This window comes from Lepus europaeus, chromosome X (assembly GCF_033115175.1).
Source record: "Lepus europaeus isolate LE1 chromosome X, mLepTim1.pri, whole genome shotgun sequence".
NCBI classification, from domain to species: domain Eukaryota; kingdom Metazoa; phylum Chordata; class Mammalia; order Lagomorpha; family Leporidae; genus Lepus; species Lepus europaeus.
In genome coordinates, this window is record NC_084850.1 from 89,897,566 (window position 1) to 89,920,956 (window position 23,391).

At 42.6% G+C, this 23,391-nt stretch overlaps 1 protein-coding gene across 1 annotated transcript; it reads left to right on the forward strand.

Moving 5' to 3' along the window:
- Positions 1–279: 279 nt before the first annotated feature.
- On the forward strand, positions 280–6,298 carry LOC133753552 (uncharacterized). The gene is given in 2 exon segments (XM_062184249.1): positions 280–1,353; positions 1,423–6,298. Coding segments are annotated over 2 exon segments (5,220 nt in total). The 5' UTR covers positions 280–657; the 3' UTR covers positions 5,947–6,298.
- Positions 6,299–23,391: the final 17,093 nt, after the last annotated feature.

A 23,391-nucleotide genomic window follows, 5' to 3' on the forward strand; every position in this document is an offset into this window, starting at 1 on the left:
CCTCCGAACCAGCCAATCCCGTGTTGCCACTGCATCCCATATGCTAATGGTCTCTCTGAACTGACCAATCCTATGCATGCGCATTAGGAATATGCTAATTCGTTGCCTATATAACCTGTGTGAAACTGCCGCTCAGGGCTCCTCACTGCCTGAGGTGGGGGCCCGTTTGCGCAAACGTTCAATAAATACCTCATGCTTTTGCATCAACTGGTTTGGAGTCTGGATTTTTGGGCGTCCTCTCGAGCAAGTGGGCATCTCTACTACTGAGAGGTCCTACATTTGGCGCCCAACGTGGGGCTTGAGGTCGCCCTCAGACCCATTCTCTGCAGGACCAGTTGGAGGTATAATTAAGTGTTTTCTGTCTGTTGTTTTTTGTCTTGAGTATTCTGACTGGATTCTGACTGAAGTATTCTGACTGGCCAGTATCTGACCTGACTCTGTGGGACCAGTGGGGGAGGCAGGCGTGCCCAGCAACCCCTGGCCCGTTCCCCGGAGGACGCTCCGGGATGAGAGGGGAAACCCTCGGTCTGTTCCCCCGGAAGACGCACCGGGGTGGTCTGGAGGTGGGTCGGAGACCAAGTCTCCCTCCTTCCCGGGGAGGGCTGGTCAGGCAGCCGCTCCCAAAAATAGCGCAATAGCGTTCGATTTGTCCTAGCCATGTGTTTTGTCTTGCTTACTGTATATGTCTGTGCATTGGCTGTTCTTTTTGTTTGGGCTGAAATCCTTGTACGCATGGGTCAACAAATAACCACCCCTTTAAGTCTCACTCTAGATCACTGGAAGGACGTTCGAGAACGCGCGCGCCACCTCTCATTGGAGGTTAAAAGGAAACAATGGGCAAAATTCTGTTCCTCAGAGTGGCCGGCCTTCGAGGTCGGCTGGCCAAGGAACGGCACTTTTAACCTCGATATTATTTTACAGATTAAGGAACGAGTCTTTCAGCCAGGATCCGATGGACACCCTGATCAGGTGCCCTACATTACCACGTGGGAGGATCTTTCACGTAACCCCCCTCCCTGGATAGAACCCTTCTCCTTCCCGACGGAGCCCATACGTACCCCGATACCCCCTCCTCCTATCTCGGTTGTGCCAACCTCCTCCCTATACCCTCTGAAGGAGATTCGAGATCCAAAACCTGACAAGCCACCGGTTCTTCCGGCTGATCAGGACTTTCTGCTCTTTGACTCTCCCCCACCCTATCTTCCCGGCCAGCCTGCTCCCCCGCAGGAACCCCCACAACAACCAGAGCGGAATGTGCAACCTTCTGCACCATCCCCTGATTCCTCCTGGGCAGGGGAAGAAGTCTCAGCGCCTTCCCCGCCCTCCAGCCGCCTGCGCCTCCGTCGGGGGCAGGCAGGGGGCTCGGGAAGCGTCTGGACTTCGCAGGCTTTTCCTCTTCGCTCGGTGGCTGGCCAGATGCAGTACTGGCCATTTTCTGCTTCCGATCTTTACAATTGGAAAACCCATAACCCCTCTTTCTCTCAGGACCCCCAGGCTCTGACTGGGCTGATCGAGTCAATTTTATTGACTCATCAGCCCACCTGGGATGATTGTCAGCAGCTTCTGCAGACCCTCCTCACTACTGAGGAAAAGCAGCGTGTCTACCTTGAGGCACGGAAAAACGTCCCTGGAGCAGATGGCCGACCGACCCTACTGCCAAACGAAATCGAGGAGGCGTTTCCCTCAACCCGTCCTGATTGGGACTACACCACCGTTGCTGGTAGGGAGCGACTTCGTCTTTACCGCCAGATTCTCCTTGCGGGTCTCAGAGGGGCTGGAAAGCGCCCCACCAATTTGGCCAAGGTACGTGCAGTAGTACAGGGGGCTGAGGAAACGCCGGCAGGCTTCCTAGAAAGATTAATGGAAGCCTACCGTAAGTACACCCCGTTTGACCCCCTGGCAGAGGACCGGCAGGGAGATGTAATCATGTCCTTTATAGGACAGTCAGCGCCGGACATCCGCAATAAATTGCAGCGGCTAGAGGGGCTTCAGGGGTATACTATACAAGATTTAATGAAGGAGGCAGAAAAGATTTACAACAAAAGGGAGACCCGAGAGGAGAAGGAGGAAAGGATCCGCAAGGAGCAGGAGGAAAGGGAAGACAAAAGAGACAAAAGACGTAATCGAGAGCTTAGTAGAATTTTGGCCACCGTAGTGCAGGATACAGAAAGGAGTAGACCAGGACAGAATAGGGACTTGGGAGACAAACGAAAGCCTCGGGTGGAAAGAGATCAATGTGCCTATTGTAAAGAAAGAGGACACTGGGTCAAAGACTGCCCGAAGAAAACACAGGGACCAAAGAAGAGACCAGTTCCAATCCTGTCCCTGGAAGAAGACGACTAGGTGAGTCAGGGCCAGGAGCCCCCCCCTGAGCCCAGGATAACCCTTGAAGTGGGGGGCAGACCGGTAACCTTCCTGATTGACACGGGAGCCCAGCACTCGGTACTGACTTCAGAAAAAGGGCCTTTAAGCTCCAAGACTTCCTGGGTTCAGGGGGCAACTGGAGGGAAGTTATATCGCTGGACAACCAATCGAGAGGTCCAGTTAAGTACAGGACTTGTGACACACTCGTTCTTACTAGTGCCAGACTGCCCCTACCCCCTCCTGGGCAGGGACCTACTCTCGAAGGTAGGAGCCCAAATTCACTTCCATGAGAAAGGAGCTACCATCACAGACTCAGGAGGGCGGCCCCTCCAGGTGTTAACACTACGCTTGGAGGACGAACATCGATTATTCGAGAGGCCCTCGTCCACCATGGCTCCCCTGGATCCCAAGTGGCTCGCAGATTTTCCTCAGGCCTGGGCAGAGACTGCGGGAATAGGGCTGGCCGTCAACCGGCCTCCCTTGATCATAGATCTGAAGCCCACGGCCATTCCCGTGTCAGTTCGTCAATATCCGATGGGCAAGGAAGCTAAGGAAGGTATCCGGCCACATATCCAGAGACTGTTACACCTAGGCATTTTAAAACCTTGTCGTTCACCTTGGAACACCCCCCTACTACCAGTAAAGAAGCCTGGTACGGGTGACTACCGCCCGGTACAGGACTTGCGGGAGGTTAATAGGAGAACGGAGGATATGCATCCCACAGTGCCCAACCCCTACAATCTGCTAAGTACCTTGCCTCCGACCCACGTATGGTACACTGTGTTAGATCTAAAAGATGCATTCTTTTGTTTAAGACTGAGCCCTCAGAGCCAATCCATCTTTGCTTTTGAGTGGAAAGACCCAGAGACCGGGTTTTCAGGACAACTCACCTGGACAAGGTTGCCCCAAGGATTTAAAAACTCGCCTACCTTGTTTGACGAAGCTCTGCACCTAGATTTGGCCGACTTCCGAGTTAACCATCCGGACCTGGTCCTCCTGCAATATGTGGACGACCTCCTCCTTGCCGCTGAAACTGAGCAGGACTGCCTAAAAGGTACTGGGGCCCTGCTACAGAGACTGGGGGAATTGGGCTATCGAGCCTCCGCGAAAAAGGCCCAAATATGTCAGAAACAGGTGGCCTACCTAGGCTACCTCCTAGAAGGAGGGCAACGGTGGCTGACAGAGAGCCGAAAAAGGGTGGTTGCTCTAATTCCACCCCCCACCGATGCCAGAAAGATGCGGGAATTCCTCGGGAGTGCGGGATTCTGCCGCCTTTGGATTCCTGGGTTTGCGGAGCTGGCAGCCCCATTGTACCCCCTCACGAAGTCCAATGCTCCCTTTCAATGGAGAGAAGAGCAACAGCGGGCGTTTGACAACATAAAAAAGGCCCTATTGTCAGCCCCAGCCCTGAGCCTCCCTAATATGACCAAGCCCTTCACATTATACGTGGATGAGAATAAGGGAGTGGCGAAGGGAGTGCTAACACAAATGCTTGGACCCTGGAAAAAGCCGGTGGCATACTTTTCAAAAAAACTAGACAATGTAGCGGCCGGCTGGCCTCCGTGCCTCCGCATGATAGCGGCCGTGGCAGTTCTGGTGAAAGACTCGGATAAATTGACTCTAGGCCAACCTCTCACCATAGTGGCACCTCATGCTGTGGAGACAGTTATCCGCCAGCCACCAGATCGGTGGCTCTCAAATGCTCGGATAACTCATTACCAGACTATGTTATTAAACTCAGAGCGGGTCCGGTTTGGGACTGCCACCTCTTTAAACCCGGCCACCCTGCTCCCGGAACTGGGGCCCCAGGCCCAGGTAATCCATAACTGTCATCAAATCCTGGCTGAGGCCCACGGCACCCGAAAAGACCTAACCGACCAGCCTCTGCCGGATGCCGAAATGACCTGGTTCACGGATGGGAGCAGCTTTCTACAGAACGGTGAGCGGAGGGCTGGGGCAGCGGTGGTGGATGGAAAAACTGTTATCTGGTCAAGTGCCTTAAAGCCTGGAACTTCTGCTCAAAAAGCCGAGCTCATAGCCTTAACTCAAGCTTTAAAACTGGCACAAGACAAAAAGGTCAACATTTACACAGACAGTCGGTATGCTTTCGCCACTGCCCATGTACATGGGGAGATATACCGGCGAAGGGGCCTCTTAACCTCAGCAGGCAAGGACATTAAAAATAAGCAGGAAATCCTAGATCTTCTACAGGCCCTGTTCCTGCCCAAAATGTTGAGTATAATTCATTGCCCCGGGCACCAACGAGGAGACGACCCCGTAGCAAGGGGAAACAGGATGGCAGACGAGGCCGCTAGGGCGGCAGCCCTGAGCCAACAGGTGCTCCCGTTAAAGACAATTGAGCCCACCCAAGTATCGAGGGAACCACCTTTCCTCTATTCGGACCAAGACTTAGATACGATCCAGCGGCTCGGTGCAGAGTATGATGAACAAATAAGGGTTTGGAGGCTCGGAGAGAAAATAGTCCTGCCACACCAATTGGCTAAAGAAATAATTACCAGCCTCCATCAATGGACTCATTTGGGACACAAAAAGCTAAAAGCAGCCTTACAGGAAGATAGGCAGTCTTATTACATCCCCGGACTTGACTCTTTAGTCCAGCAGGTGACTGAATCCTGTGTTCCGTGTGCCAAGGTAAATGCCAGACACCTCAAGCTCCCGGAGGGAGCTAGGGTAAGAGGAGACCGACCAGGAATCAACTGGGAGGTCGATTTCACTGAGATAAGGCCGGGCAGTTATGGGAATAAGTATCTTCTAGTTTTTGTAGACACCTTCTCCGGATGGACTGAGGCATTCCCCACAAAACGGGAAACCGCCCAGGTGGTCGTCAAGAAGATCATAGAGGAGATCTTCCCCCGGTTCGGCTTGCCTAAGGTAATCGGGTCCGACAATGGCCCAGCGTTTGTCTCCCAGGTAAGTCAGTTGGTGGCCAAAGCATTAGGCATAAATTGGAAATTGCACTGTGCCTATAGACCCCAAAGTTCAGGACAGGTAGAAAGAATGAACAGAACAATTAAAGAGACCTTGACCAAATTAGCGTTGGAGACTGGTGTTAAAGACTGGGTCCAACTCCTCCCTATGGTGTTGTTCCGGGTCCGAAACACGCCCTCTCATTGCGGGCTGACACCATACGAAATCCTTTATGGAGGGCCCCCACCAGTAGCAGGCTTGCTTGACCTTGCCAGTGACTCTGTTGCCGATGCCCCTAAGTTACAGGCCCGGTTGAGAGCACTCCAGATCATCCAGAACCAGGTCTGGAAACCTCTTGCAGCAGCCTACCAACCCAAGACGACAACCATTCCACATCCTTTCCAAATCGGTGATGCTGTGTATGTCCGAAGGCACCAATCTAAGACTCTAGAGCCCCGGTGGAAAGGCCCCTTCACTGTGCTGTTGACAACTCCCACCGCTCTCAAGGTCGACGGAATCGCTGCTTGGGTCCACGCCTCACACGTGAAGCGAGCACCACCTCCCCAGGGCCCCGAGGATCCGGACAGACCAGCCAAATGGAAGCTCCAGCGCACTCAGAACCCACTCAAGCTAAGACTTTCAAAAACTGTTTAATATTTATGATGTTCCTGGCCTTTCCCCATTGTTTTTCCAATCCCCATGCTCCACAATTGTTAACGTGGAACCCAACCCAGTCCAGCAAGAACAGAGTTCCCTCCCTCCAGTGAGGCAGGCTCTCCCCAGGCCGGTCCAATAGATTTTAGGATTAAAATCTTTGCAAAAAGAAAAGGAGGGAATGAAGGACCCTTATGGGGGAGAGGGACAAGAAACTAGGCCTGGGCAAATATCAGGGGCTTCTTAAGAGGTTAGATGTTCCCCAGAGTCCAGCGGGCAGGACGTTCTCTGGGAAGGAAAAGTCAATCCCCTTCAGAGAACCTCTAGGCATGCCCAGAGCAGAGCTGCCACTCTCCTCAGCACTCTCCTCAGCACTCCCCTCAGCACTCTCCTCAGCACTCCCCCTCAGCACTCTCCTCAGCACTCCCCCTCAGCACTCTCCTCAGCACTCTCCCTCAGCACTCTCCTCAGCACTCTCCTCAGCACTCTCCCTCAGCACTCTCCGATATGCTAATTGTCCCTCCGAACCAGCCAATCCCGTGTTGCCACTGCATCCCATATGCTAATTGTCCCTCCGAACCAGCCAATCCCGTGTTGCCACTGCATCCCATATGCTAATGGTCTCTCTGAACTGACCAATCCTATGCATGCGCATTAGGAATATGCTAATTCGTTGCCTATATAACCTGTGTGAAACTGCCGCTCAGGGCTCCTCACTGCCTGAGGTGGGGGCCCGTTTGCGCAAACGTTCAATAAATACCTCATGCTTTTGCATCAACTGGTTTGGAGTCTGGATTTTTGGGCGTCCTCTCGAGCAAGTGGGCATCTCTACTACTGAGAGGTCCTACAAAAAAAGGCAGATATTTCCAGAGTAGAAAAAGCAAAAAAAGAACTGTTATGAAATATTGAATATGGCAAAGTTGTCAGGGTCCGTATGAATTTGACTCAAAGCGGATTTTTTGTGAGTAAAAGACATAATTTAACTTATACTTTTGCAGGATACAGCAGTCTTAAATATAAAAAAATGGATTATAAGAACAATAGTGGAAGCTCAAAGAAGGTTATTATTTTAATCCAGAGGTGAGGTGATGGCACAGATAAGAAAAGTAAAGTGGAGGTGAAAAGCATTTATTGGACATATGTTAGAGGTGTGGTGGACAGCAGCATAGTGATTTAGAAGCATGCAGAGATCCAGTTTTAGCTTAGTCACTAATGGGTTATATAACTCAGGACCAATGCTGCTGCCTTCCTTTGGCTTCAATTTCCCCAAGCCAACTTCACTTGATAAAGTTAAACCCTTACGAAAGAACAGGCATTTGCATAGTACTTACAAATCACTGGGCACTAACTCCCCATGCAGGACCTCTGTCCTCAATGAGTTGTATTACAAGAGTTAACTATAAAACTAGTTCTCAGTTTTTTGTGTGTGTGTGTGTGCAAATTGTTGAAATTGTTACTTAGTATAGAGTTGGTCTTCTGTGTATAAAGTTAATTGAAAATAAATCTTACTGGAGAATGGACTGGGAAGGGGATGGGGAGGAGGAGGAGGAGGAGGGGTGGGAGTGTGGCTAAGAGGGTGGGTATGGTGGGAAGAATAACTATATTCCTAAAGTTGTACTTATTAAATTTGTATTCCTTAAATGAATTAATTAACAAAAAATTTAGAAAACACTTTCAAATTCATTTCCCTATTTTTATTTTGAGCCTTGTAATTACCATGTGAAATAAGACAAAAAAAATGAGTCCCGATTTTATGACAAGAAAAACGAGGTAGAGTCTGGTAGAATCTATTGAAAGCCTTAAGGAATCCATACAGCCACAGTTGATTTTTTTAAAACACCCGAGGGAGCGGCATTGTGGCAGAGCAGGTAAAGCCACTGTCTTCCTTGCTGGCATCCCATATGGGCGCCAGTACGAGTCCCAGCTGCTCCACTTCCAATTCAGCTCTCTGTTGTGGCCTGGGAAAGCAGTGGAAGATGGCCTAAATGCTTGGGCCCCTGCACCTGCATAGGAGACCCAGAAGAAGCTCCTGGTTCCTGGCTTTGGATCAGCACAACTCTGGTGCTTGCAGCCATCTGGGGAGTGAACCAGCAGATGGAAGATCTCTCTCTCTCTCTCTCTCTCTCTTTCTCTCTCTCTGCCTTTCTGTAATTCTGCCTTGCAAATATATAAATAAATCTTTAAAAAAGCCACCTGAGATTTAGGGCATAAATGACTGAGTTTTGTTCATGGTATAGAACAGTCACTTCCCCTCTCTCTGAATTTCAGTATTTTCATGACTCAATTTATCTCTGAACGTTGATGTAGAGCGTTATGCAAACTCTATCCCTTACATCCAAGAATTTATATCTGTATAAGCTACACTATACATTCAAGGCCTTTATTATATGGGTTTATCTCTTAATATACTGAGATCATGGGCCGGCGCCATGGCTCAACAGGCTAATCCTCTGCCTTATGGCGCCGGCACACCGGGTTCTAGTCCGGGTCGGGACGCCGGATTCTGTCCCAGTTGCCCCTCTTCCAGTCCAGCTCTCTGCTGTGGCCTGGAAGTGCAGTGGAGGATGGCCCAAGTGCTTGGGCCCTGCACCCACATGGGAGACCAGGAGAAGCACCTGGCTCCTGCCTTCGGATCAGTGTGGTGCACCGGCCGCAGCGCGCCGGCCGCGGTGGCCATTGGAGGGTGAACCAACGGCAAAAGGAAGACCTTTCTCTCTGTCTCTCTCTCTCTCACTGTCCACTCTGCCTGTCAAAAATAAAAAAATATACTGAGATCATCTTGACATCTAGGTTTATTATAGCTATGGATGTTAGCTCTCAAATTTGTCAGTTCCTTAATTGTGGTCTCATTCTGGGACATAAGGTCAGGAAGTCAAGTTTACCTGTTTTTATATATGTGTGAAAAAATGAGCAATCATATATTCCTGTCCCTTTGCATGTTTTCCCTCACTTAATCATCATAAGAATTATGTGAGGTAGGCCGGTGCCGTGGCTCAACAGGCTAATCCTCTGCCTTGCAGTGCCGGCATACCGGGTTCTAGTCCGGGTTGGGGCGCCGGATTCTGTCCCGATTGCCCCTCTTCCAGGCCAGCTCTCTGGGGAGTGCAGTGGAGGATGGCCCAAGTGCTTGGGCCCTGCACCCCATGGGAGACCAGGAGAAGCACCTGGCTCCTGCCTTCGGATCAGCGCAGTGCGCCGGCCGCGGCGGCCATTGGAGGGTGAACCAACAGCAAAGGAAGACCTTTCTCTCTGTCTCTCTCTCTCACTGTCCACTCTGCCTGTCATAAAAAAAAAAAGAATTATGTGAGGTAGATTTTATATCTCGACTGTTGAGGAATAGTGTTTGTTTTTATACTATTTGTTGAACTCTTTACTTAGTATTGAGTTCATCTTATATAGATAAAGTTAATTGAAAATACATTGTGTTATTTCCTCTTGTTCTATGTTATACAATTGATTAATAAGAGTCAGATTGCCTGATTACAAAATCCATATTCAATCTTTCATGTTCTTGCTAGTTAGTCAATCATTGCTTGGAGTTTTTATTTCAACCAGATCCAAAACAGGCATAGTTACCCAATTTCAGCAAATCTTTAGGATCATGAAGAACTACTGTATCAGTAACTTCATCCTGTTCCCTTTGCTGTATCAGTAACTGGTATTGTGCTTAAATGCTCAGAAAAAGTTTAATGCTTCAATCCATTCATTTAACATCCATATAATCATCTATTCTTACATTTACCACCCAAATATCTAGAGGGTAGTGGTTCAGAGCATAGGCAATTAAGTCATATCGTGTGAATTTGAATACTTTTTTTCTTTCTTCTCCTAGCAGGACAACCTGGGGCAATTTTTACTGTGCCTTGGTCTTCTCACCTGTTAAATGGGGCTACTAATACTACCTTTCTTACAGGATTGTTTTAAGGATTAAGTGAGTCAATAAATGTAAAATTTCATAGAACGGGGTCAAGTATTTAGTAGGTACTTGCTTCAATTTGGGTATGATTTGTTCCCTCAAACTCATACCAGACATTAAACACTAAAGTCATATGTTAATGACATATGGGTGCAAACAATCTGACTATGGTGTTTAGAGGGGGACCTTTTGGTCATGAAGGTGGTGATCCTATGATTTAACACTTATAGCTCTATAAAGATGGGAAGGAAGGGAAAGAGAGAGAGAGAAAGAGTCCAGAAATATATATATATATGCATATATATGTGTATGCATATATATATGTGTGTATATATATGCATATATATATATATATACACACACACATATACACTCCACTATCTTGTGTTGCTGCTGCTGCTGGTGGGAGAGGGAGATTTTCAAGAGCCTGCATCATGCTGCTTAGACTTTCACCTTCTAAAATTGTGAATCAAACTAAATCTCTTTATAAAGTTATGATGATTAAAGTACTTTGTTAAAGTATTGAAAAACAAAGTATTTTGTTAAAGTAATGAAAATCACATTAATACAGGACTCAAGGAATGTTAATTCTTTTTTTTTCTTGGAATGAAAGGTAGGTTTATTTGCTGAGCAAAAACATTTTGCAATAATTGTATAGTTTTCAAATATAAAGTGCATTTTTCATGATCTAATAAAATTTTTACAAGCATAAAAACATATGGACAAAAATTTTTAATAAGTTACATAAAATTGTACATATGTATACAGTACCATGTGATATTTTGATACATATATAGACTGTGTAATGCTAAATCAGGGTAAACCCCTGTATCTCTTCAAACATTTAACATTTCTTTATGATTAAAACACCCACACTGCTATCATCTCATTATTTGTATGGGGAAATATGCAGTACATTTCTGTAGCCATACCAAGTGCCTGAAATTATGCTAGACACTAGGTGTACATTTATAAACAAGCAGACAAGACCTTGGAATATGCAATTCAGTGATAAAGAAAAACATTAAAACATTAACCATATATATATATGCATACATATATATACATATATATGTAAATAAAAATTTCCATAGGTTGTAAGAAGCAGATAAAAATAACAGCATTATACAGAATAATGGGTGAGTAATCCACTATTGGTGGGAATGTAAACTGGTGCGGCCACTGTGGAAGACAGTATGGAGATACTTCAGAAATCTGAATATAGACCTATCATATGACCCAGCCATCCCATTCTTGGGAATTTACCCAAGGGAAATGAAATCAGCACCTGAAAGAATGATCTGTACCCCCATGTTAATTGCAGCTTAATTCATAATAGCTAAGATATAGAATCAACACAGATGTCCATCAACTAAAGATTGGATAAAGAAATTATGGTATATCTACACCATGGAATACTACATAGCAATAAAAATGAAATCTTGTCATTTGCAACAAAATGGATGCTACTGGAAACCAATATACTTAGTGTAACGAGTCAGACCCAAAAATACAAATGCCATATGTTCTCCCCAATCTGTAATAGGTAATAGAGTACTTAAAATTAATCTACAGGAGTGAAATAGACACTGTGCGTTGCATTGACTTGAAACAGCCCGTGTCTCAACAGTTGAGGAATAGTTTTTTTTTTTTTTTTCATACATTTTGTTGAACTCTTTACTAAGTGTAGGGTTAATCTTATGTGTATAAAGTTAATTAAAAATAAATCTTAGTAAAAAATAAAAATGAGAATAGGAGAGCAAGGAAGAAGAAGGCTGTGAGAGAGGGTAGGGTGGGAAGAATCACTTCATTCCTAAATTTCTATTTATGAAGTGCATGAAGTTTGTATACCTTAATAAAATGTTTCTAGGTTAAAAAATAAATTGACTTCCAACTGTAAGAAAAAGAATAATGGTTGGGAGAAGTATGATACTTATTTAGAGCGGACATGAGGAAGTAATACCTAAGCCTGAAAGAGGATAAGGACCATGCTGTGCAATGATCTGGTGATAAAAGAGAAATTCAGACATAAATGGGATGATCATATTTTCTGATTTGCTTAAAACAGCTCCTGTTTATATTTGATTCCCCAAAATAGTTATTGTAGCACTCCCTTTCACTCTCAAAACTCTCTTAGTTTAAACAAATTGTATTGTCATATTTGATCACATAAGGAACAGTGTATGCCTAAATGCTGAAAAGGGAAAGAACTTGGCTAGGTGAGTTTGAAGAGGTAGATAGAAGCCAGAAACAATGGGAAGAAGGCAGGCAGGCAGGAAGGAGGATAGGGAGGTATGGAGGGAGGAAATGGGGGACGGGGGAACAAAGAGACAAAGGGACAAAGGAACAGAGAAGAGGGATGAGGGGGGAACTAGCCGCCCTGAGCAGTGGGCCAAGTTAGGAACAAGGAGGGTGATAATGCTGAGTTAGAAGCAAGAGAAAATTATCATTCTCATCATCAAATTCACAGGTATCCAAGTTCAACAGTAATTCAAGTGTCATTACAATAAAATCTTTTTTCAAGTTCAGCAGACCTCAACTGTGTCCATTGTGCTGGCTCAGAAGTCTCGAGTTTGATTTTTTTTTTTCCATCATATACTGAAAAAAATAAGTGAGACAGAGGCAGACTACAAGGGAAGAATGATTCAGCCAATTAACTGCAAAGGGCTCAGGCCTGAATGTTTATTATCACGTACTCACTTTGCTTTTTGAGTGGGTAGAGACAGTAAAGTGTGCCTAGAGAACTCCTGGGATGTTGTATGCAAAGGAAACAGTGGCTCCAAAGTATTGCTGTGCCACGTGTCCCTGCACTGATCTATATGAGAAAACAAACCAGATATTGGAAGCAGAAACTCCTTCAGGGCAGCATCTCAGGTTTTTCAGGGACTACTCAAGATTCCTTGAACCAACGACCAATCTTCCTGCATCTTTGTCTTCAGCGGTAGGGTGACATCAGGAGAATTTGCCATCTGGATTGGCTAAAATAGATTGCCACTTCAGTCCTAGCACTGACTTTTTTCTAACCTACGTGACCTTGAAAAGTACTTGTCACCTCTCTGATCCTCATTTTTCTCATGTTTGAAATGGAGAGAGTGACACACATCAAACTGGTGAAATTAAAGTGAAAAAAAGAAAAAGCTTACATAAGACTCTTGCGCAGTTCTTTGTACAACATATTCAATAAATTGTGGTGATTATGGGTGATAGAAGTAATGATTATCACCATTACCAAAAGCTAGCTGGACCACTGCCAGTATTGCCCATCAGTCTGCAGCCACCTTACATATTTCAATGATCGATTGGTATAGCCTTTAACTCTATTGACATCATGCTTCTCTCCCTTGCACTAGACCCTTACCAACCCTTACCCAGCCTTTCCAAAGATATATTTTCCTTTAGGGCCTAGCTGAAACTTCCTCCCCTTTAGAAAGGCATTGCTCCCACCTGAGCTTACATGAACTGTACTCTTCTCAGAGTTTCTAGAGGTTTCCAAGGTTGTCAGCAGCATTCATTTTGGCATCTAATGCCAAGCTGCTGAATATCATTTCTTTGTGTCATATGTATGTTTCCTCACCTTTTTAATTCTTTGTAAACCTTCCACCGACGCTTTGTATTTAAATTGAAAACAAAATGTCTACCTCCTGTCCCTCCTTAACTCGCACTGCAAAATAAAACAGTGCTGACTTCATTGCTGGGCAGAGTGAGATCTCACCCAGCCTGCCTGTCATTCCTTCCTGCACCATTAAAGAAAGCATTGTGGATAACTGGCATGTTTCCATACAGAGTCTATCAGTTCTCACCATTTCCTTGATTCTTTTTACCATCTTTCTCTCTGCCATAAGAAACCCAGCAGGAAGCTGTGCTGTGGTACATTTAATTTTGAAATGAAATTGACTACATAAAGCAGAGATGTTTGGCTGAGGTGAAAGCGACATGAGGCAAAAGAAGAAATGACAGCTTACAAGAAAATAGTTCTGGCTAGAAATGAGGGAAAAAAGTGCAGAGAGAACATAAGTCAGTGTCACTCCACTGTCCCATCTATAACTTATCTCTTCCTGACACATTCCAACCTTCTACATGCCCACCAACAGCCTCACACATCTTTGCAAGCAGGGTCATGCAAAGGAGGAGCAAAGGGAAAGAATGATAGAAGATGTGAGCTAGAAAGAAAGCAGTACAAGAACAATAACCACAAAAGACAAACAAATATCCCTGTGTGTATCAGTTTTGCTACAAATAGTATTTCATTTAAGAAAAGAAAAGAAGGACTCACCTCAGGAAAAAATGTTCCCAGATGAGTCTAAAATTACCATAGGAATATTTACATGGAAAGTTGAGTATAACTAGACGAGAGTTGAGTACAACTGATGGACTGAACAGGGTCAGAATCTAAGATCATTTTCTTAGAAGAGCCATCAGATAGCTCTCATGTATAAAGCACAGTCTAACTCAGCCATATGAAGAAAGTAATGTGTTAAAGGGGCTAAATTGGAAAATTTACAATTCACAACATATTTTCAAACTATAGCAATGTATAAATGGGACATACATACTCTACAATAGAAGACATAATCGCTAAAGCCAGAACTTGAATGGAAGTGAAAGGTATAAAAATTCTTCCTTAGATTTCTCAAGATATTGTGACCTACTCTATTCTTTGGAACCAGTGTGGGACAATGGCAATACTACAGGCTTGAGAACTAGATGGTGCTACTTTATCACTGTGGATTTATGAACAGCTTCTTCTCCTTTCTAGATATCAATCCCTTGTCTACGGCCATATCACTCTGAATGCACCCTACCTCATCTGATACTAATCCAATGCTTGTAAACCAGGTTTTTCAATGAAATATGAGATGCATAGTGATAAATACATTTTAAATGTTTTTTCTTGCTATAAACATTTTTCTCTATGAGTCAACATAACCACGCATAACCATACAATCACTTTTTTCCCTCAATGCTCCTCTCCAAGGAATGTATTACTGGCTTTACCTTCTCCTCGTTCCTATAACTGTACCAGGTGAGGAGTATGGTGTGTAATGCACACTTGTTGATTGACTAAATCCTTGACTTTAGTCTTTCCTTTTAAAAGGATACAGATATGTATTTGAGTATTTTTGTGTTAATGAACAAGATCAAGAGATTTAATTGAAGTCTATATCATGAACATTTTCTCCAGACACTTGCTGGTAGTGGCACATAACAGCAAGAATTTCCTAGTCCCTTTCGTCTAGGAAAGAAATCTGAAAAGATTACTCACACTGGGATTTTTTTTAACATTCTGCTTCCCAAAATTAATTAAGTAAGAAGGAGCAAAAGAAGAGTAAGTTTGGAGAAGAGACATTGTGCTTAGATTTTAACATGCTGAAATAATGAATACAACAATCCTGTAAGTTTAGTTATGTCAATTGGTCTGATAGAGAACCAAGGCGCAAAGAATTTAAGTAACTATTCCATGATTACTCAGCTTGTAATATAATTTAAAGTAAGTTGCATGAGGGTGCCCATGTGTGCTTCCAAGGCATCAATTGTTTTCCCAGGAGAAAACCAGATAAGGTGAGAGGCACTTTTTTTCTGCAAATCAAAGTGGGGACATTGACCAGGAGCTAAAGAAGCATGTTTTGGATCCATCAAAGTTAGGATTTTGCTTAGGGGGATGGAGAGGGGATGGATAGCACCAGAACAAAAAGGGTTCTGAGTAAAAAGGACTCATCTCTAAAAGGCTTTAATTCACTTATGTTGATTTCAGGTCAAATCCTGCAAAATCACACCTGTTGTCCCTCTAGTTACCAACACTGGCAGAAAACAGATTCTTCCATGCCTTCATCAGCAGTGGAACATGGGCCAATCTAATATCCTAGGGTGAGTATCAGCAATCTACTGTAGCAACTGTTGATTTGAAGGGGTGATCACTGAGTCTAAATTTCAGTGTGGTGGGTAAGGGAGTCTTCTGGTAATTTTGGAGTCTTATTTCAAGTAAGCTATCAGAAATGGTGAGAACCTATATTACGTTGAGGTATGGAGAACTTTTGAACTTCTAAAGAAATGTTCCATAAAACACTTGTATTAATATTGTATAAAGCACCTGCAGGGTTGAATTTATCAACCAGCTGGTTGAGGGGGCTGAAATAACACTAGTGTGATAATGGTGGGAGCTGGGGTGATTAAAAGGATCAACATCCAGTAAAATAGTTTCCAGGATTATTCCCCAGAGAAATAGGGCCACAGAATTGATATGATACTCTGCATGTTTTTGCAGCACTTAATGCTAAAAGGCAGAGACTTTTGAAATAGATCAAACAGGAATCCAAGCAAGCCATTCTTTTCACCACACATTAATGATCTGGAGAGTGAGAATCATGGATTAACATGGGAGCTGTTTTCCTCTTCTTGGTTAGAAGACTGTCTTCACCAGGCTATTCAGGCCAAAGATCCAGTGCAGGTTCAACTGTATATTACACATCTATTCTTCTATAACTTGCATCGCCTTCATCAGAAAAATAATTTAGACTGACATCTTTGATATTTTTTTTTTCAGGAGCTCTTGGTAATGAGACAGACCAGTTCAAAGAAAGAATATATTCTATGGCATTGGGCAAGTAGATTCGACCAAGTCATCAAAAACAAGCATTAGGTATGCCATTCGCCCGCGGAGCCTGCCAGACCCCTGGCTCTAGGAGGCTGCCCAGCCGGCGCTGCCAACTGGCCCCAGGTGCTAGCTAGAGGCAGCAGCCGGCCTCAGGAGCACACCGGCGGGCATCCCCAGGTCCCACAAACATTCTCTGAGGGAAGCTAGAGCCCCTGGCAGCGCCCTCCTCTGGCTGGCCGGTAAAAAAACAAAAACAAAAACAAAAACAAAAACAAAAACAAGCATTAAAGAGGCTATTAAGAGCCTTTCAGATCCACTCATGTGACTTCCAGCATTTGCTGAAGGGCTGAGTTTTGTAAATGGGATCTAGAGGAGTAGCAACCAGATTTTAGCTCTATCATCCTGTGTGGAAAATCACTGAGATTATGCAAGGCTAGGAAACAAAAAAGAAAATGCAATGGAAAGAATATGGGATTTGATTTCATTCTTTGATTCAAATCATATCTCTGCTATTCATCTTCTAGATGTTTGACTCCAAACAGTCTTGGATTCAAACCATATCTCTGCTACTCACCTGCTATTTCATCTTTTTCAAAATTGATTTATATTTAACAATAACATGCCATCCATCTCACAAAGTCTTATTGAGAATTAAATGGAATAATATATATAAACCACAAGCACTATTTCTGTCATTAGTAGGCATTCAGTGTTAGTAACCTCTGTCCTCACTTTCATGTGGTGCCAATTTTCTATTAACTTTTTCTAATTCTAACTACTTTATAGTTCAGTGAATGAAGATAATTCCAGGGATGTCAAAAGACTTACGTAGGGACATGTAATTTTAAGTAGATATTAATCAGGACTAGAGTCATAAGTTTTGATAACTGGAGTTCCAGTAGTCTTTCCAACATGCTGCAGTTTCTTTTCATCGATAATGGAACTGATGTGACTCTTATGTGAAAATAGTATTATGATGACCAGTGTGGAAAAACACAATGTCTGATGGTAGCCTCCAATCCCCCTGCCTTCAGGAATCTTGCAACTTAGAGGAACAGCAGCTCCAGAAGGCAATCATAGAGTTTCACAGTTAGCTGCATGTGAGAAACCCTGGATTCCTGTTTTGCCAAGCCAGGTATTATATTGCCAGCTACCATCTCCAGAAACATAGTCAAGAGATTCACTTAGCTAATGTCCCTCCTTGCAGCCATGCACAAACAGGTGTTGGATTATGAAACTGTTTAAATTCCAAAGACCCATCATACTCTTTTGTTGATTTTCCAAGAGAATTTTGGGGAGTAGCAGCTAATAGCTATCTCAAAAAAAATACCACTAAATGAGTTAATGGACCCTTTCTCAAGTAAAAAAATGGAAGTAAAATTTCTAAAGCTTCATTAAAAATGTTAGGAAAGAAACAGAAATATATCTGAAAAGGAAATAAATCAAAGAAGGAAATAAAATAGCACTCTTATAAAAGCATTTGGTGATTTGGATGGCTAAGTGGATGGACAAATGGCTTCACCTCCTCCACTTCCAATAACACCACGCAATACACAGTTACATGACTCATACGCATAAACACACAAAATAAAACCACATTCACAGTCTTCCAAAAATCCACAACCCTTTGTCAGGGCAGAGAAAGTCTGTACTAAAAGCAGTGTTGCCATAGCAACTATGATTTGGGCAGCCCCAGCTGCATCTCAGGCTGCCAGTTTCCTCTGGAAGATCTGAGAAAATGAAAACAAGGAAACTCTGAAAATTACCCCAGAAACAGCATAACTAATTACTTAACTTATAAAATACTCAATTATTTTATTAATTTAGAATTTATTGAGCACCTACACTGTATCATGCACTGTATGAGACATGTGGAGCACAACAAAATACATCCCACAATTCCTAACCTCAATGAGCATGCGATCTACAAGAGACAGACGTGTGAACACATTTGACAAAATAGAATAAAACAGTGCTATTAGAAGTGTAAGGAACACGTTGAAAGAAAAGAGTAATTAATTCTGTCTGGAGAGAAATCCTGAACCACTCTTCTACAGAGGTGACAGGAACATGTGTCTCATAAGGAGTAAGTTTTCAGGCAGAGAAAGAAGTAGGAAAAAGGCATTCCAGGCAGAAAAAAATAGTATTAGTAAAGGCTCAACGATGCACAAAATTGTGGCTTATTGAGGATACAGTTCATTGTGGCTATAACATATTCTTGGGGTATATATGAGCCAAAAAATATGATAAAACTATAGGGGCCTAAAAATGATGCCTTATGAAGTTTAAATTCTATTTGATATATTGGGAATCAGAACATTTGAAATAATCAAGTGACCTGACCTGGAATCAAATCTGTCTATCAAATCTAACTCTGTTTATAGAGGTCAAAGACTAGAGATAGGGATACAAATTTAAAAAACTATTGTGATTATGTCAGAAATGTTGGTATAGCAACAGCAACAACAGTCATTTACGTCTTCAGAAAGTGTCCCAAAGGCATACAGCAAACAGAAAAACATGTATTCAGGAAAATCTAGCAAGTCTTGATAACAGTAAAGTCAGCATTTGAGCCTTAGAACTTTCATACCCATCAATCTCCCCAGCATTTCATCAAGACAAACACTGTATTCTGGATGGACGGGCAAACAAGACAGAGATCTCTCTCCTCAGCTACCAGGAAAGGTTCACAGCATCTTTCCAGGGAGAGGATTTCATTAGCATTGCTCGTCTCCTCCATTACTAAATTGTAGAGACTAAATACCAGGCAACAGTTGCTCTCTTCATTTAGCCAGCTCCAACTCATAGGATGGAAGTTTATCTTTGGTGACAGACTGAGATTCATGGATTCATAATAATCCTAGTTTAAGCTAATTTTTAGGACAGAAGTTCCATAATGACACACAAGCTATGGAGACCAGAGACTATTCCTCCCCCTACCCCAGGGAAACTTTCAAAAAGCAAGAGAACTGGGCAACCATCCCTGCCTCTGGCTACAGAGCACTTCCTCAGAGATTTTGCAGGATATTAGAATAGAGATATGTGAAGTTCTCCCCCAAAGGAATCAATTTTATTTGGAAAGGAGTCCCACACATTTTTTTCAAAAAGAAACTTTTAGAATTGCTATTGTGACACAGTAGGTTAAATCACCACCTGCAATGCCGGCATCCGATTTCAGAAAGCAGGTTTGAGTCCCTGTTGCTCTACTTCCAATTCCAGCTCTCTGCTAATGCACCTGGGAAAGCAGGGGAAGATGGTCCAAGTACTTTGGCCTGTGTCATCCGTGTGGGAGAACCAAATGGAGTTCCAAGCTTCTGGCTTTACCCTGGCCTAGCCTTGGCCATTGTGGCCATTTGGGGAGTAAACCAGAGGATGAAAGATCTCTTTCTCTGTGTCTCTCTATCACTCTGCCTTTCAGATAAAAAAGTAAAATAGAAATTTAAAAAGGAAGTTTTTTTTATGGTAAGCAGGTAATTAAAGGCTGTTAGCTTTATGAAGCACAACAAGCTAAACTATAGGTTAAGGCTGCTGCAGTATATTAAGATATTGGAAGTAGAGCCACATTGCAGCCTACCATTAACCTAAGCTTCTGCGAGGTCCAAGAGCGTGCACTCTATGCTAAATGAATCCCCTGGTCACCACTACTCTGGGGATCACAATTCAAACTATATACTCCCTGCAATGATGGCCAGGGCCTCCCAGAGTTGACTTAAGCTGGAAATGGGCCTGAGGTAGAAATTTCTATGCTAAATGCTCCCCAAAGTCACCACTACCCAACTCTCCAGGTTGCACAATCTCTGCTGAACAATGCTTTTTAGTTTTTTTTTTTACATTATTGTTCATACTATTTCTTGATTCCTCTACTTAGTGTAAGTTAATCTTATGAGTATAAAGTTAACTGAAAATAGATCTTTGTAAAACATAAGAATAGGAATGGGAGAGGGAGGAAGAAGAAGGGTGGGAGTATGGGTGTTCCTAAATTTGTATATATATATAATATATATATATTATATATAATATATATATAATATATATAATATATATAATATATATATATATTATATATATATATATTATATATATATTTGTATATATGAAATTTTACTACTTAACTAACTAAATAAGTAAAAAGAGGGATGTTTATAACAGGAAGTGAATAATCTTATGATGCATCTCAAGGACTTAGGAAAACAAGTGGAAATCAAATTCCAAATTAGTAGTATGTAAGAAATAATAAGGACTAGGACAGAAATAAATGAAGTGGAAACTATGAAAAATGCAAAGATCAACAAAATGAAATGCCAGTTTTGAGAAGATAAAGTAAATGAAAACTTAGCCAGACTAACAAAAAAAAAGGAGAAAAAATTCAAGTAAATAAAATTAGAAATGAAAAAGGAGATGTTACAACTGATACCACAAAAAATATCAAGGGTCATAAGAAACTAATATGAAAAACCATATGTTAACAAATTGAAAAACCTCAAAGAAATGGATGAATTCCTGGATACATATAACCTCTCAGGATTAAGTCAAGATGATACAGAAAATCTAAACAGACCCATGATCAGTAATTAAATCTATCAAAGAAAAGTCCAAGGCCTGGTGGCTTTACAACTGAATTCTACAAATCATTTAAATTGTAATTAACCTTAGTGGCTTTCAACTATTCTAAGATATTGAAAAGAATGTAACCCTCCTCAACTATTTTTACAAGACCAACATTACACTGATATAAAAACTAAGAGACACGACACAAAAAGAAAATTGCAGATCAATATCCTTCATAAATATAGATGCAAAAATTCTCAACAAAATGTTAACAAATAGAATCCAATACTGCATCAAAAAATCATATTCCATGAGTGAGAGAAATTTATTCCAGAGATGTAAGGGTGATTCAACATTCACAAATCAATAAACATCACAAATCACATCCACAAACTGAAGAACAAAAGCAATATGATCATCTCAATAGAGATGAATAAAGCATTTGATAAGATTCAACATCCCTTCATGATAAAATCCCTCAAGAAGTCACATATAGAAGGAAAATTCCTCAAGTTTATAAAGGCTATCTATGACAAGCCAACGGCCAATATCATACTGATTGAGGAAAAGCTGAAAGCATTACCCCTCAGTTCTAGAATAAGGCAATGTTATCCACACTTTCACCACTCTTATTCACTGTAGTAATGGAAATTCTAGCAAAAGTAATCAGAGAATAGAAGAAGTGAAAGCCTTTGAGAGTAGAAAAGAGGACATGAAAACATTCATGTTTTAGGATTATATGATAATGTACATGGAAAAATCTAAGCACTCCAGCAAAAATCTGTTAAAACTGATAAATAAAATTCAGTAAAATTACAGGATACAAAACTAACACACAAAAACAGTAGCATGTTTATACACCAATAATGATCTTGGTGAAAAAGAGATCAAGAAATTCCATTAACAAAGGTTACAGAAGTTTAAATAGTTAGAATTAAATTTAACCAAAAAAGTGAAAGATCTCTACAATGAGCTTTATAAAACACGGATGAAAGAAACCCTCAAGGATCCTTGAGAGCTGGCTTTGTGACGTAGTAGGTAAAGGTACTGCCTGCGATGCCAGCATCCAATATGGGTGCTAGTTCATTTCCCAGCTGCTCCACTTCTGATCCAGCTCCCTTCTAACGGTCTGGAGAAAACAGTGGAATATAATCCAAGTGTTTGGATCCCTGCCACCCCCAGGGAAGACCCAAAAGAAGCTCCTGGTTCCTGGTTCATCCTCACCCAGCCCTGGCTGTTTTGGTCTCTCAGGTAGTAAACTAGAGGTTGGAAGACCTCTCTCTCTGTGTCTCTACCTCTCTCTATATATAACTCTGACATTCAAATAAATAAACAAATTAATTAATTCTTTTTAAAAAATAAATCATCAAGGATGCAAAACAATGAAAGACATGCCTTCCTCAGGCTTTGGAAGAATTAACATCATTAAATGTACATACTACCTAGAGCAGTCTACAGTTTCAAGTCAACTTTATCAAAATATCAATGACATTCATCACAAAATTATGGAAAGTAATCCTAAAATTTATTGGAAAGCGACAAAAAATCAGGAATAGCCAAAGCAATCCACACACACACACACACACACATCTGAAGGCATCACAATGCCTGATTTCAAAGCATACTTCAAAGTTACTGTAATTTAAACAGCGAAATACTGGCTATTGTATCAATGGAACAAAAGAAAGAGCTCAGAAGGCCGGCGCTGCGGCTCAATAGGCTAATCCTCCACCTAGCGGTACCAGAACACCAGGTTCTAGCCCCGGTCAGGGCGCCGGATTCTGTCCCGGTTGCCCCTCTTCTAGGCCAGCTCTCTGCTGTGGCCTGGGAGTGCAGTGGAGGATGGCCCAAGTGCTTGACCCCTGCACCCCATGGGAGATCAGGATAAGCACCTGGCTCCTGCCTTCGGATCAGCGAGATGTGCCGGCCACAGCACGCTGGCCGTGGCGGCCATTGGAGGGTGAACCAACAGCAAAGGAAGACCCTTCTCTCTGTCTGTCTGTCTGTCTGTCTCTCTCTCTCTCACTGTCCACTCTGCCTGGAAAAAAGAGCTCAGAAATTAATCAGCATACATAAACCTCATTGATTTTGAAAGAGGTGCCAAGAAGTTACATTGGAGAAAGGATAGTTTTTTCAACAAATGGTGCTGGCAAAACTGCACATACATATGTAGAAGGATGAAATTAGATATATTCTACTCCCCATGTAAAAGATCAATTCAAAATGGATCAAAGTTCTAAATGTAAGACCTGAAACTGTGAAAAAGCTAGAAAAAAAATGTCAGGGAAACACTTTAAGATGTCACTGAAGGCAATGATTTCTTGTAGAAGACCCCAAAAGTGCAGACAATACAAAACTAGACAAACGGGATTATATCAAATTCATAAGC